The 15,920-nt window shown below is 37.7% G+C and overlaps 1 protein-coding gene across 1 annotated transcript in view; it reads right to left on the reverse strand.

Moving 5' to 3' along the window:
- The window catches only part of dnai4 (dynein axonemal intermediate chain 4), a 65,672-nt gene that overhangs the window by 22,628 nt on the left and 27,124 nt on the right, over nucleotides 1-15,920 (reverse strand). Inside the window, exon 12 of the mRNA XM_028810980.2 lies at nucleotides 478-635. Within this exon, the coding sequence (XP_028666813.1) occupies nucleotides 478-635 (158 nt within the window). The remainder of the gene's footprint in view (nucleotides 1-477; nucleotides 636-15,920) is intronic.

Below are 15,920 nucleotides of genomic sequence, written 5' to 3' on the forward strand. Positions count from 1 at the left end.
TTTATTTTCAGATCTTTGCAGAATTGCTTTGAGGATCCCATGCTGTCCCTCTTCAGAGGAGAGTCAAAGGGAAGCACAACTTGTAATTGACCACCTTAAATACCTTTACATCTCATGATTGGACACACCTGTTTATGAAGTTCAAGGCTTAACAAGCTAATCCAACCAATTTGGTGCTGCAAGTAATCAGCATTGAGCAGTGACAGGCATTCAAATCAGCACAATGACAAGGGGACCCACATTTGTGCACAGCCAGTTTTTGACATTTGATTTAATTTCATACAACTAAATACTGCTTCACTAAAAATCTTTGTTCAGAAAACACCCCAGTACTCAGATGTTCCAAGGAAATGAAAGACATACTGTACCACTGTTATCTTTTTTGTTGAAAGGAGAGTCCATTATTATGCAGGCTGAGAGGGGTTCCCAAACTTTGTCATATGACTGTATTGTTATTATTACCTCAGTGGGACTTACCAGTACAATCAAGGCCTTTTCTCAGATACCATTTGGCAATTTTACCATCTGCTGATACTGAAATGAGTGAATCCCCCTTATCGTCTCCAGATGCTCCTCTCTCCTGTTCAATCCATTGAAGTTGCCACACTGGACCAGTGTGCTTATTGAAGCAGTTGCTGTGGAATTTAGGAAGAAAATGCAAATTATTACACATTTTATTAATATAAATCTGTGTGGCACCTTGTCAAATATATCATGATTATCCTGAAATCACTATGAGGGAGTCCCAAAAATTAAAACTATGACTTCCCGACATATTCAGCCAGTTGCACATATGTAGGTATCTTACAAAAGCTTAGCTGCATGTGCAAACTATAACTTGCCAGTTACTTTCTGTTAGCGTGGCAAAGCAGTCAGTGTAACAGAGTTTAAATTACAAGGTTGCTAATTCAACTCCCCTTTCCAACTAGAGTCCTACATCAGTTTGGGTACCTGTCATTTACTCAGAGAAAACGTGGATAACAGGTTTATTTTAGGATTTTTTATTTGTTCTGGGTTTAAACGTGGCCTAAAAAAGTTATTAATGTGAATCTTTTCTGGGTAAACACAATTAAATAAAAAAAATTATACTTTTTTTTTTGAATGGAAAAGGAAAAGGGAAAAGATGGTAGAAAGAGCAGCACAGTAGATTATGCATTGGAAATATTGGGGAATAACAGCTTGATTAAATAACATAGCTGGTTGGGACAAAAATCTGGCACCACACAGGGTTCCCCGAGACTGAACTTAGGAATGGCTGCTGTAGACCATACAGCGAATTAAAATAATAAACTATATTCTTGTGCCATGTACACATTCATATTGTCTCTTCAATTATAATCCCCACATCCTCTAGATTTCATCTGAAATTAAAATGATCAGTTATTCTATATGGTTTGCATTCTTTAATGGAATCAAGTTAAATACGACAAAATGAATCTTTCAGCCCCCTATTTGGTTCTTTATATCTTTGCAGATAAAAGGAGAATGCTCCATGTGGAGCGAGGTCATCAGTGGAGTCCCTCAGGGGTCTGTCCTTGGACTATTACCTTTTCTGGTTTGTATTAACGAAAATGATTCTGTTATAGTTAGTAAACTTTTCAAATTTAAAGACGACACTAAAATTGAACAGATTGCAGACATTAAGGAGGCAGCAAAAAATATTCAAAATGACCTGGACAAGCTTCAGAACTGGGTGAACACCTGGAAAATGCAGTTTACTGTAGAAAAGTGCAAAGTGCTACGCGTGGGCAAAATGAACACCAATTATAAATATAAGATGGGAGACTCTGAGGTACAGGAAGTAACCTCTGAAAAGGACGGAGGGGTTTATGTTAACACAACATTTTCATCGACTTAGCAATGCACAGAAACAATTGAAAAGGTAAATAAAATGTTAGGTTATATCATAAAAACTGTTGAATTTAAGTCAAGGGGAGTTATTCTAAACCTGTTTAGTCTCGAGCAGAGGAGACTGCGTGGGGACCAAATCCAGGTCTTCAAAATCCCCAAAGGCCTTATAATAATAATAATAATAATAATTTTTTGCATTTATATAGCTCTTTTCTCACTACTCAAAGCGCTCAGCAATTGCAGGTTAAGGGCCTTGCTGAAGGGCCCAACAGAGCAGAGTCCCTGTTGGCATTTACGGGATTTGAACCGGCAACCTTCCGATTGCCAGTGCAGATCCCTAGCCTCAGAGCCACCACTCCGCCTTGATTAAAGTTGATCCAGCAACATTCTTTCAGCTTAAGGGTGAATCACGTACTCGAGGACATCAGTGGAAATTAAGGGGAAGTTCATTTAAAACTGCAGCCAGGAAGGACTTCTTTATGCAAAGAGTTGTTGGACATGGAGTTGAAACAGAAACCTTAACAACCTTTAAGAAGAATCTGAGTGAGATATTGGGACAGCTTAGCTGTTAGAAAAACAAACGAGCCTAATGGACTGAAGGGTCTCCTCTTGTTTGTCAGATTTCTTATGTTCTAGATGAACATAAAAAGACAAATTGAAAATGAGTGTGGAGGGACACTTAACACCGTCTGTTGTCAAATAAAATGAGACAGTATTTGAGTATCATCCCATGAACAGTGAGATGGACTGATTAGATATCATGAACCTACTGTGCCACTTGCTTAAAATACCTCACAAGTGTGTAAGCACTGTAAAGGAAAAAATGAAATAAATAAAAGTTCAAACCAAAATCAACCCAGAACATCCATCCATCCATTATCCAGCCCACTATATCCTAACTACAGGGTCACGGGGGTCTGCTGAAGCCAATCCCAGCCAACACAGGGCGCAAGGCAGGAACAAACCCCGGGCAGGGCGCCAGCCCACCGCAGAGACCCAGAACATTCATGCACTATTATATGAATAGCTCTGTTCTTTTTTTGTACAAATGTCCACAGCACCATGATCACTGAACTGGGTTGTGTTAGTTATGAACATATGGTTGCAGGAAAATAGAGCCTGCTTGGCACAAAGTAGGAGCCAAACCTAAATAACACACACAACATGTATTGCAACTGGACCCATATGGTGTAAGAGAGCAGGACAGACCACCACCCCATTGCTTATATTTTAAAGGCTGTGGCCTCTAGGGTTCACTCCAGCTCACCAAAATCCAACAAAGACAGACGCAGACACAAGATAAGCAACACATACAGTAAGGGTTTTATTCAGTGGGAACCTCTTCCCAGTCTTTTTACTGCTATAGACCATACAGTACATCAAGATTCTTGTGCCACCTCCATATTCATAGTGATTCTTCAATTATAATCCTTACATTCTCACAATCACAATATGACATTACATGTATACATTTAGTTTAAATTTGGTAATTTCATACAGATTTTTTAATATGTGCATAACAGCGCTAACGTCCCTACCTCACAGCACCAGGGGCTTAGGTATGGCTTGCTAGTCTGTTCTGAGTCTCTGAGTTTGTACCTTCTTCCCTTGTGGAAGGGTTTTGGAGATGACCCAATCCTAAAACATAGATTTTTATATTCTAAGATCCATATTCTTGGTGACGTAGACCCATACTTATGTTCTCTACCTAGACTCTTGACCGCTTACCCTTTCACTCACTTGTCTGAAATTGAAACCCAGCCCACATTCACAAAGCACTTGCACCACAGACTATAATGTGACTCCATCCAGAACTGATTGGCTAAGGTTTGATAAAGCATAAGCAGGGTGCCCAAAATCCACATGTGTATTCTGGGATTATTTTTCCTCTGCATTTTACAGTACCACGGGGAATCTTACGGAAGAAAACATCTAAACATATCAAACCTGAAGTAGGTAGTCTATGTACTGTATAAATGTCTGTGATGCAAACTTGGCTTTGATGTATTTGCTTGTGCACGCTTTGATGTCTTTAACTTTTACTGATCCGGTTATTTAAGTTTCCTTTTTATAGACACACCCACTAAACTTGCAAACAAACTCACCTTTCACAGGTGTGGGATATGTTCTGTAATTAAAAGGTAATGGTGCCGTTTTGCTGCAATGTTATAAATGCAGGACCAATTGTGGGCTAACTTGGGCTGAGCTTTAAAAATGCACATGACATTCACCAAACAGGATTCACAAGTTTATAGTGTTTGAGTCCCCTTATGGTTCTTTTTATTAACTTCTTTATATATCAAACGTCTATATGCTCCCTATACAATCCTACATTTTTTTGACCAATCTGGACCAAAGTTTTCATAGTTGCTCTCTAGGACTATACAGACAAGATAGACTACTTTGGAATTAAAAATCTTGAACTTGTGGGATCCAGCAGGTTTTTTTTCCCTGTGTGCTACAGTTTGCACACCAGTGCCATCTGCAGTCTCCAGTGCAAGTGAAACATCTAAACAGACAGAAGCCAAACTACCAGACAAAATGACCAGAGCTTAACATTCCTTAACCAGGCAACCCAGTGTGCTAATTCGATTTACTGTAATATAAAAAGGAGCATTGTGTGCTTTTGTGCAGGCAGGGGTGGCTGTGTGGAGTGAGGCTTGATTGAGAGTGGAAGTGCAGCACAACACAAAAGAGAATCGACAGGTTGTTGTTTAATTCCAGCTGTGTCAGCCTTTCTTCATAATTTAAGCACTACAAAATCAGTCCACTTTGAATTAAGAGATCAAGTCAGACATAACCGCATTCATGATTACAAACCAGCAAGGACTTACTACAATTCTGGAATACAAATGGACCCCAAAAGAACACATTTTCAACTCACAAGGGCAGAGACATTGACAGAGAGGCAGTGTGGATGATGGACGGGACAGCGAGCAGTAACAACAGAGTCACCATTTAAAAAACACCCAAACCTTTGCTTTCTTTCCTTAAAACATTCTACAAATATGCCCAAGCAACACCTGGTACTTCAGTTAGTTTGTAATAAAGGGTATGGCAATAAACTCTCATCTAAGGAAAGAGCAAAGCTCTAATTTCCCATCAATCTGAATATATTAATAATTTATTTTGTAATTATCCATTCTCCCTTCAGTAAAATACACCTCAGTCCTCCCCTGATTCACTACCATTTGCACAGGTTAGAAATCCATTTTTACTTTTAATCTGTTTACTTTATAGATCTGGGGTAGCCTAACATGGGGTGCAAGATGGCATTCTAGGGAGTGTGACAAAGAGGAAAGCTGCATTGCAATTTTGATAAAATTGAGTGAGGTGCGTTGTCTGACTTTATTGTGGTGCAATCAGTGCCTTACAGTTGTTGCTCCTGTGCTGTGATATGAAAATAATTGAACACTGCAAATTCAGTTGTCACCTGTGAATTAGCTGGAGAAATGTGCATCCTCACTGCGGATGGAGCATTTGTAAAGGTAAATAATGTTTTTTAAGAGAATGGAATTTGGATCATGCAATGATCCACAGGGAAGGGTGAGGTCAAGAATTGATTTCTGTGCAAGCCCTGATTGTGAAACTTCAGTTATTTTGAGATTTGATTGACATATTACAAAAGGGGGGGGGGGGGGGGACAAGGGAACTGAATTGGGTGCAACACCTGCTGCTTACACTCACACCATCACTCCTGCTGGCGGTCCTGGCAGTAGCACAGCAATAGTAACAGTGCGGCATATCTGTTTTGGAACTGCAGTGCAGATGTTAGGGGGACAAAGTTTGTTGACTGTGCTTCATTGCTTAGTGGTGTGCCAGCACCTGTTGCTTCACAGGGATCTCCAATCCCCCAAAACCCTTGATTGTTGATTATGTGTCATTTACTCATGGTGCTTGATACTTCCTGGGATACCCCAGCCCCCTGAATAAATGGAGTGTCTAAGCTTCATGGGGGATGCATTTACAAGATTAATGAAGTTAATAAAGGTAAATTGCTCAAATTATATTTAAATTTTATGCACTGAGTTAAAAGCTATTATAAATCTGACTTCTTCATTCAAATCTGATATTACTTTTGTAAGGGGTGCAAACATTTAATGGAGCGGTGGCTCTATGGCTAAGGATCTGCACTGGTATCTGGAATGTTGCTGGTTCAAAACCTATTAATGGGATTCTGCTCCGTTGGGCCCTTGAGCAAGTAAGTCCCTTACACCTTGAGCATGGGAAGGGCGCTATATAAATAAAACATTATTATTATTATTATTATTAAACTGAAAATTGTTCTGGAGTGCTGTACAATGGTTGACCCTGCGTTCCTGGTCATGTGAAAAGACAGTTTTCCTTCCGAGATTAACAAAGTATATCATATCAAAAATAAATCAAACATTTTCTAGGGGTGCAGGGTGTAGAAAAGGTTGGGAACCACTACTTTAGATGTACATATATAGTTAGAAATGTTAATGTACTGAGATAAAAAAATTCAGCTTTGAGGTTTTAAAAGATTTACACATGGCAGGTGTCCCTGATCATGATCTGACCACTCTCCTAATTTCAGAGTAACGTTGTATCAAGTTGTGAGTCAATGGGCATAATACCTCAGAATTGAATCATTCAATAATAATGAAACTTGAAACAGTTAATACTATTGTAAAATGCTAGACGCCTTCTGATTTTGAGTAAAATTGCTCCAGTGGATTTTCTTTTAAGAGATATTAATATACTGCACATATATATTGAGGATAGTATCAAAATTTCAAAATCACAGTCAATATGTGGGGAATCGGAATGGTCTCATTTAGGATGAGTGAAGTTTATTTTTGTATACTTGTGGAAATAATAATACACATTGCCATGTTCCACAGCCCTTGTATTTAGATTAGATAAAACTTTATTTGTCCCCAGGGGCTCTTTAAATATAAATTATATTATATATATATATATATATATATATATATATATATATATATATATATATATATATATATATATATATATATATATATACACATACATATACACATACATACATACATACATACATATATACACACACAAACACATGCCACAATGACTATAAAGCAAGAAAATTAAAAAGAAAGAAAAGTTGTGATTTGTCAGTCCCAGTCCCATTGAGGCATTATACAGGCATATTGCTGCTGGTATAAGGGAACCCACTTAAAATTTCCTGACACACTAATGCTGAATGATTTGTTGGCTGAAAGTCTTCAGTGTTAGTGTGTCATAGAGAGGATGTGCAGCATTGTTCATAATGGCACTCAGTTTTGTTTTCATTCTCTCCTTTGCTACAGCCTCCAGGGCATCCAGAGTATTGCTATAACTGAGCCTGCCATTTTAATTAGCTTGTTGATTCAATGGGCTGCTGTTGAAATGATGTTACAAGCCCAGCACACTACAGTGTAGAAAATTGCACTGGCCATCACAGAGTTATAGATTTAAAAATAATTTCCTTAGAAACTCTGACAAACAATTAGCAAAGAGCAAGTGAAGTTTTAAATGTATTGTATAGACTTAATTTTTTGAAAAGTAAAAAATATGTATTAAAAGACATATATATATATATATATATATATATATATATATATATATATTCACGGCATTTGTAGTCTGTGTCACAATCTGATTGTATGGGTGGTTACCTACCAGGTAACGCTTGTGGTTGGCCAGCAATCTGCTAACATCCGCCACGGTGCCCTCAGTTTGTGAGGAGCAGATCATTGAATGGTTGAAATAGTTTACTGTCAAATAAATGCAAAGAGTACACGACACGTGTTTCGTTGTGACACAGACTACGAATGCCGTGAATGTAATTACCCCGATCTACATGCTGTCAAATAAATGAACCACACGCCGTGGCGCAACGTTAGGGGCATCGCCTCTGGCGCTGACGTCCGAGGTTCGATTCCCGAGAGGGAGTGCAGTGGAGTGTGTACACCTGATGAGCCCAGAATGAGGGCGAAACACGTGTCGTGTACTCTTTGCATTTATTTGACAGTAAACTATTTCAACCATATATATATATATATATATATATATATATATATATATATATATATACATACACAGTATATATTTATATTTATGAAATATACTCCTTTGCAAAACATATTCGTTAATATTTTTCTAAAAGTAAGCCCTTGCTTACTAATGGCTACTTTTTTAGGATACAAGAACAAAATAACGTGTTTTTTTTAAATGTATTAATGCTGAAGGACAAAGTATTAAATTAAAATTACTCTCAGCATGCTTCCTGTGTTCTTGCTATGAATCACACAATGTTTACCTTTTAAGCAAAAAGGAGTTAAATTGGTTCTTTTTAATAAGTGAGGCACAAATACGACCTAACTAAATAACCAGAATTTGCAAGTGCACAAACAGCCATGTGTGTGTTTTTCAGGCAGTGACATTAAGGATTCACTGTTGCAGAAGCAGTTAGCGTATCAGATAATGTATCAAGCTTCCGATCTTTTGTCCTCCTACAGAAAGACATTATCTGCTTGTATCTCAAGGACTCTGTCACCATCTGACACCAGGAAATGTACACACATAAAACTTTATGTAGTTCAAGTTTTCTTCTTGAAAATAAAACAAAATATATGATTAAAAGTTTACTTTTTTCAGCTTTTGTGATCTGAGGTTTTAATTAAAAGAAACAACGTATACTGTAGGAATTAGAAATGGATGACATCAATATGAATTCAAAAATAAAATTACAAAAGGTAAAACTGGACAAAAATGAAAAATGTTACAGAAGTAGTGTTGAATCCTTCATCCAGCTTATACACTGAATAGAGTAAAAAGTGAGTGAATGGTGAGACAGGGAAGGGAACAATAATGAATTTCTTGTATAACCCAAAATCACACAAGGAGTGCTGCAATGGGCTTTAACAGGCCATGTTTTTGACAGCCCCCCAGTCTTGACACTCTAAGACAAGAAAAAAACGCCCAAAAAACAATGTAGGACAATAAAATGGAAGAAATCTTGGGAATGGGACTCCATTCCAGGTACATACTATAGGTAAGGCATTCAATGGATGTCAAAAAATGGGGTAAATACAACACACAACAGAACACAAGTAAGCCTCTTCACAGAGATTGATGGCCAGTCATTCATAGCCATTTCAGAAATTCAATACAGCAGTACAAACTACTTTATTCTTGCACAGCACGCGTCACCAAGTGTAAGCGCAGAGCACCGCAATAACAAGATCAGTAGAGTTAAAATGGGAAAATCGGAGATGGGTGGGCATCGCAGAATACAAAGACAAAAATCAAGTTGGCTTTTCTATGTTGGGAGAATGTGCAAACCAAGTTGAAGAATGGGTTTATTAGCCTTCAATATGTATGTGATGAGTTTCTAGAAATACTTTTTACAGAACAGAAAGTGTCATAATTGATTTGGAAAAGACTTTGATCTAGATAGGTCTAACAAGCTAAAATGACCTGCAGTCCACTTAACCATTTTACCTTTGTAAAAGATCAGGATAGTTTGCATAAGAAATGAATTTTAAAAGCAAGTATGTTTGATATGATCTTCAGTTTTCATGAATTCATTATGTCTTTTCTGATTATGTTCTTGGAAATCTATGTATGAAATCTGGGGTTTTCATATGCAAGGATTTTGATTGATTACAAACTGCCTGAAGGAGGGGCCCGAGTTGCCTCGAAAGCTTGCATATTGTAAACTGTTCAGTTAGCCAATAAAAGGTTTCATTTTGCTTGACTTCTGATTGTTTGATCAGAAACAATATACAGTGGTACCTCTGGTCACGACCGTAATTCGTTCCAAAATTCTGGACGCGACCCGATTTGGTCGCAACCCGAACATAATTCCCTCATAAGATTGTATGCAAATACAATGAATCTGTTCCAGACCGTATGAACTGTATGCAAATATATATTTTTTAAGCACAAAAATACTTAATTACTGTATACCATAGAATGCACAGTGTAATAGTAAACTAAATGTAAAAACATTGAATAACACTGAGAAAACCTTGAACAACAGAGAAAACTAACATTGTAAGAGATTGCGATAGTCCCTTACGAACCGCTTGCTGTAAACACTTTTTTTTATGTGTTTTAAGCACAGGGGAAAAAAATTAAATGCCACTTCTCTTGCGAAACTTTTCAAACCATCCTCTACTGGCTTTAAATTCCTCACCTTCGCCACTCGAAGGAGGATTTTTTTTTTTTTCAGCAAATTGCCATCTTCCTGGCTTTCTCGCATATGATCGCCTTGCTTATGCTATCCCCTGCAAGTTGCTTCTCGTTCAACCACATTAGCAACAGTTGTTTCCACCTCTTCCAGCACCTGAGGCCTCTGCTTGGTTACCATTGTAACTCTTTTTGCAACATCAGCTGCTTTGTTAGGCCCTGTATACGCAAACAAAAGAAAATGGGAAACGGAGAATGGGAAATCATTGGCGCGTATGAACGCGCGTAGGGAAACTGGCCGCCAGTGTTTTTGTTCCCCAATGGAGCGTGTGGTCGTGAACAGATGCAAAATTTTGGCAAAGTTTTTGATCGTTACCCGATTTGTATGTGTTCGGACCAGAGGTTCTACTGTAACTAGTTTATTTTGGAAGCATATGTTTTGCTTAAGTTTTCTCAGCGACTACCACTATCTTCAGTCTTTTGTATTTGCCGTTTCCTTGTCAATGTTTCCCACAATACCCTGCAATGCACTTGTTTCAAAAATCATCAGTTATTGCTTTCTCCTCTTGTTTTTTGGCTCCAATTTTTGGTTCTTGTTTTGGTTTTGACACTCAGTCACACTGACATCCAGTTTTGACCTTTAGCCTGTTGACTGACTATAATTCTCCTGGTCATTTTAAAATTGTTTCCTTTACTGTCTTGAGAGTATAATAACACACACAAAGGACAATAATGCATAAAATATTGTGGCTGCTACTGTAATACTGATAGATGTCATCTATAAATCCTTATCAGTCATATTTCAGCAGTCACCTCAAGAAGGAGAGGTACATGAGGATTGGAAAGTTGCAAATGTGACTCCAGTCTTCAAGAAGGGAGACAAAATGGATCCTATTAATAACAGACCAGTAATGCTTACATATATGCCATGCAAAATTATGAAAACTATAATAAGAAAAAAATATTAGAAAATTGCCTAAACAAAAATAAAATTCAAAATCGCAGCCAGCATGGGTTTATGAGAGGAGGGTCCTACAAAAACCAATCTTTTAGATTTTTTTTGGAGAAGAAACTGGAATAATTGGCAAAAACAAAGCACATGGCATAAGTTACCTTGACTATCAAAAAGCATTTGAAACAGTGGTCTCAAACCAAAGATTTATTCTGAAACTTGAACCTGAAGGTATCAGAGGTAACCAACAAAATTGGATCTCTAGTTGGTTAACCGGGAAGAGATAAAGACTAGAGATAAGAGGAGAATACTCCACAAGGCGTGAGCTCATCATTGGAGACCCTTAGGTGTCTGTCCTTGGACTGTTACTTTCTCTGATTTGTAATAATAACATAGTTTTATACGTATATTAGTGAACTTGTGAAATTCGCAGATGACACTAAAATATGAGGGATGGCAGACACTGAGAAGACAGCAAAAAGGATTCAAGAAGATCTGGACGATCACCTGGAAAATGCAGTTTAATGGTGAAAAGTGCAACATGCTATATGTGCGCAAAAAGACAATTGATTATAAATACAAGATGGGAGACACTGAGCTACAGGAAGCAACCTCTGAAAAAGATTGAGGGGTTTATCAGGTTATATCATAAAAACTGTTGAATTTAAGTCAAGGAAAGTTATGCTTTCTGCATAATTCACTAGTAAGACCTCATCTGGAGTATTGTGTGCAGTTCTGGTCACCATACTACAAGAAAGACATAGCAGTTGAAGCTGTGCAGAGGACAGCAATCAAGTGCATCATGGGACTTGGACATGTCCTACAGTGAAAGACTGCGAGAACAAATCCTGTTTAGCCTCAAGCAGAATAGACTGCGTGGGGACCTAATCAAGGTCTTCAAAATTCTCAGAGGTAACAAAAAAGTAGATCCAGTAACATTCTTTTGGCTTAAGGGTGAACCACATACTTGAGGACATCAGTGAAAATTAAGAGAAAGTGCATTGAAGACTGAAGCCAGGAAGCACTTCTTTGCGCATAGAGCAGTGGAACTCTGGAACAAACTACCAAGACATGGAGTTGAAGCAGAAACCTTGACGGCATTTAAGAAGAATCTAGATGAGATACTGGGAGAGCTTACCTATTAGCTAAACAAACAGACCTGATAGACTGCATGGTTGCCACTTGTTTTTCAAATTTCTTATGCAATTCATTCACCCCCATGAACTAGGCCTCTGTAGCATATTTTACTTGTATACCGCAAGTGTCAGTCAAAGCCAGACTTGACACATATCTCAACTATGGTCACAGACCACCTGAGCCCACCTCAGGTGCCTCAGTCTGTCAGTTAACAGGCTGACTTCCTGTGCACATCGATGTATTTGTATTTAGGGAAATTTGTTTTTGCATCATTTTTTATGTTTAAAGGCAGGATGTCGCTTTCTAACAATTAAGTTATTAATCAATGGGGTCAAGCATTCATGATGAAATGCCATCGCAATCTGTATCTCTAGTGTGAACTGAAAATATAAATAAAACATATTTCATTTGTTTGCTTAACATTCTGACCTGTATCTCCTCTTTTTTAGCTGATGGGGCAATACTTTGTCCTCTGGCCTTGTGGCTCAGTTCCCTTGGCTAAGTTTCCCCTGGGGGCCTGAGCAGAAGGTGAGACCACCCTTGAAGGCACAGCTCAGCAGCTTGCTGATGATACAAACTGGCATTTCTGCTTGGATTGTAATCCACGGTTTCACACTACATTTTATGATGGCTGATAAAAATCACATTAAGATAACACTAACATCAACAGATGTGTATGCACTTTCCTGCCCTAAATAAACATTACTTTCTTTTTCCTGGCATCACCAAAATATGCTGTATTACAAACCTATGTGATAAATAGATATTATTTTGTGATCTCAAGAGAGGTATCTTAGTAAAGATGGTATTAAAGAATGATATTCTCTAGGCCTGTGTAATGGCAACATTAAACACTAAACAGATCCTGTAAGTAATTTAAATTACATGAGTATCTTTCCATGTTCTAAATCTTCTTTATCCACTGCAGAGTGATGAAGCTTATCTTAGTGGCATTGGAAATTTAATAATTTATACCAGACAAATTTAGCCCGAGAAGCATGTTTTCAGGATTTTACGTTTAAATAAAGGCATTTACTACTACTAATAATAATAAGGCTGTGTATGGATCCAGTATCCAGGATTCGAATTCCACGGGGTGACTTTGCCCTCTATTGACTTGGAATGTTTCCGTGTGTCTGCATGGGTTTTGCTCCTGGTACTCCAGTTGTTCACCCACACCCCCAAAGCTTGGTTTAACACAGGGGTTCTCAATGTTGGTCCTGGGGGCCCACTGTGGTTTCAGGTTTTTGTTCCAACCAGATTCAGTTTTTAATTGGACTCCTGGGCTAATTAAGTGAATTGTTATTTGCCAGATTCTGTGTTGTGGGACAAATATAGAAATTAGAAAACTAAGTTTGGTAAAAAATATATATATATGTATATTAAAATGTACCAAGCAGATATATGGGAAAAATTTATTTTTGTTTTCTTTTTAACAATATTTTCATCTTGATTTTCATTCAATTTTTTGCCGGGTGTTCTAATTGTTTAATTAATTAATTATTTTCTAATTAGTGGGTCTAATGCTGAAGTAGATGCAGCCTTTCATGATTCAATTCTGTTTGCCTGGCTGTCTGCTCTGCTGGTTGTCATTATTAAGATACAACGAAGGGAGCAAACTGCACAGAGAAAGGGCAAAATAGAATGAAATCAACAAAAGGTTGTTAAGCATTTAGATCTATAGCAAAAGCAGAAATATTCCTAAATGTCTTATAGATAGATAGATAGATAGATAGATAGATAGATAGATAGATAGATAGATAGATAGATAGATAGATAGATAGATAGATAGATAGATACTTTATTAATAAATGTAAAACATGCTGCGGTGCTTTCTGAATGTAGAATAAAAGGAGAAAAAAATACCAGCTAATTAATTGAGATCAGTGTTATCAGGTGTTGTCACTGATTATGAATCCAGTTGGAACAAAAACCTGAAACCACAGTGGGCCCCCAGGACTGATGTTGAGAACCCCTGGTTTAACAGGTACTTCTACGTTGGCCCTTGTGTGAGTCAGTGTGAGTGTTTGCATTAATGGACCCCTGTGATGAACTGGTGCCCATCCAGGGTTGTTTTCTGTCTTGCACCTACTGGGTGCTGCTGGGATCAGCTCTGGCACTCTGCAATCCTGAAGTGGATGAAGCAGGTTTGAGAATGAGATGAAACAAAAACAGGTTAGTTAAAATTAAATTCAGTTTTTTTTTTAAATATATTTTATTGGATTCCTTAGGGAATGGTTATTTAGATAAGGGTCAGTAAGCAAAATCCGTCCCAAGACGCCTCCAAAGGCCTTGACCCCAGTAGATAAACACACTTATTTTTTTCAATTTTCAGTTTTTACTTCTACAAATAGAACTACTCACGTGTATCTTTTGGATTTCACAGTAGAATGTCAAAATGTGCCAGGATGTTATCAACTTAACAGACACAAAGTTTTAACCATTGGATTTTTCCTTCTAAAAATTTTGGGGGAAAGCCTTCTGTGTTGTTAAATGTAAAAGATAACATGGAAAGCAAACTGATCAAATGTTTGCTTCTGATAAGCAGGGAAACTGCATATGGTCAACTTTACTCTATGGCAGGGGTGTGCAATTATGGTCCTGGAGGTCTGCGGTGGCTTTAACCAATTTCTTTATTAGATTTATTTTTTAACTAATAAACAATATTTTTTGGGCTTAGTTTTAGTTAACTTGCTTGTAACAATTCAGAAACCTTAATTTCCTATTTTAGTTTCAAACAGATGAATTTAGGTTTTATTTGTCACCTGTTTTCTTAATCAGCCATCAATAACGAGGTGCCAATGACAAAGGAACTGTCAGCTCTTCAGCGAACGTGCTTCCACTTAAACCTGCGTATACACTTCAGGGAAGTAGCCGTGTCAATAATATGTTTTTTTGTTGGAATGATTACAATAAAAATGAATAAATAATAAATAAAAAATAAATAAATAAAATAATAATATGTTTTTGAAATACATGAGAGAGAAGGACCACAAAACATATTGATAATTTACTCAGAAAACAAAAAACAAAAACATTTGTGTCTTGTGCACTAACAGGCCATATAATTAAGAATGGAGTTTCATAATCTGTTAGGCCTGGCTTCTAATTACAAAACTGGTTGGAATGAAAACCTACAGCCACATCAGGCCCTAGGACTGTAATCGAGTACTCCTGACATATGGAGTTTGGTGACCAGTTTTGATATTAAATTTTTGGGTTTTATTCTTTCAGTTGTATCTGTCGGGGCAGAGTTTGTGAGACTCAAGAACTGTGTCTCTGATACAGATGTGAGCAGCACAACGAACAGGCCTGCCTGTTTTCTCTTCCCTCTATGACCCCTCCGACTATAAATATGACAACAGGTCATATAACTTGCAGAAATTCTCAGATAACTCCGTACTTATGGGTTGTATTGACAAAGAGGATGAAACAAAGGAGAGGAGACAGGTGGAGAACTTACTTTCTTGATGCAAAGAGAACTGTGTGCATCTTAACATCAGCAAAACCAAGGGACTGCTAATAGACTTTCACCACACCAAGAGCTTCTATGTCTGGTCACTATTTGAGGAGTGAAAGTAGAGGTGGTACACTCCTACAACTACTTGCGGGTCCACATCAATGACAGGTTGAATTGGTCTCAGAACACAGAGGAACTATAGAAGAAAGAGCAGAGTAGACTGTGGTCCTTTAATGTGATTTAGTAACAGGAAAAGAGGAAGGCCTAAGAGGAGGTTTATGGATGTGCTGAGAGAGGCCATGCAGGTGGTGGGTGTAACAGAGCAAGATGCAGAAGACAGGA

Source organism: Erpetoichthys calabaricus, chromosome 10, assembly GCF_900747795.2.
Source record: "Erpetoichthys calabaricus chromosome 10, fErpCal1.3, whole genome shotgun sequence".
Taxonomy (NCBI): domain Eukaryota; kingdom Metazoa; phylum Chordata; class Cladistia; order Polypteriformes; family Polypteridae; genus Erpetoichthys; species Erpetoichthys calabaricus.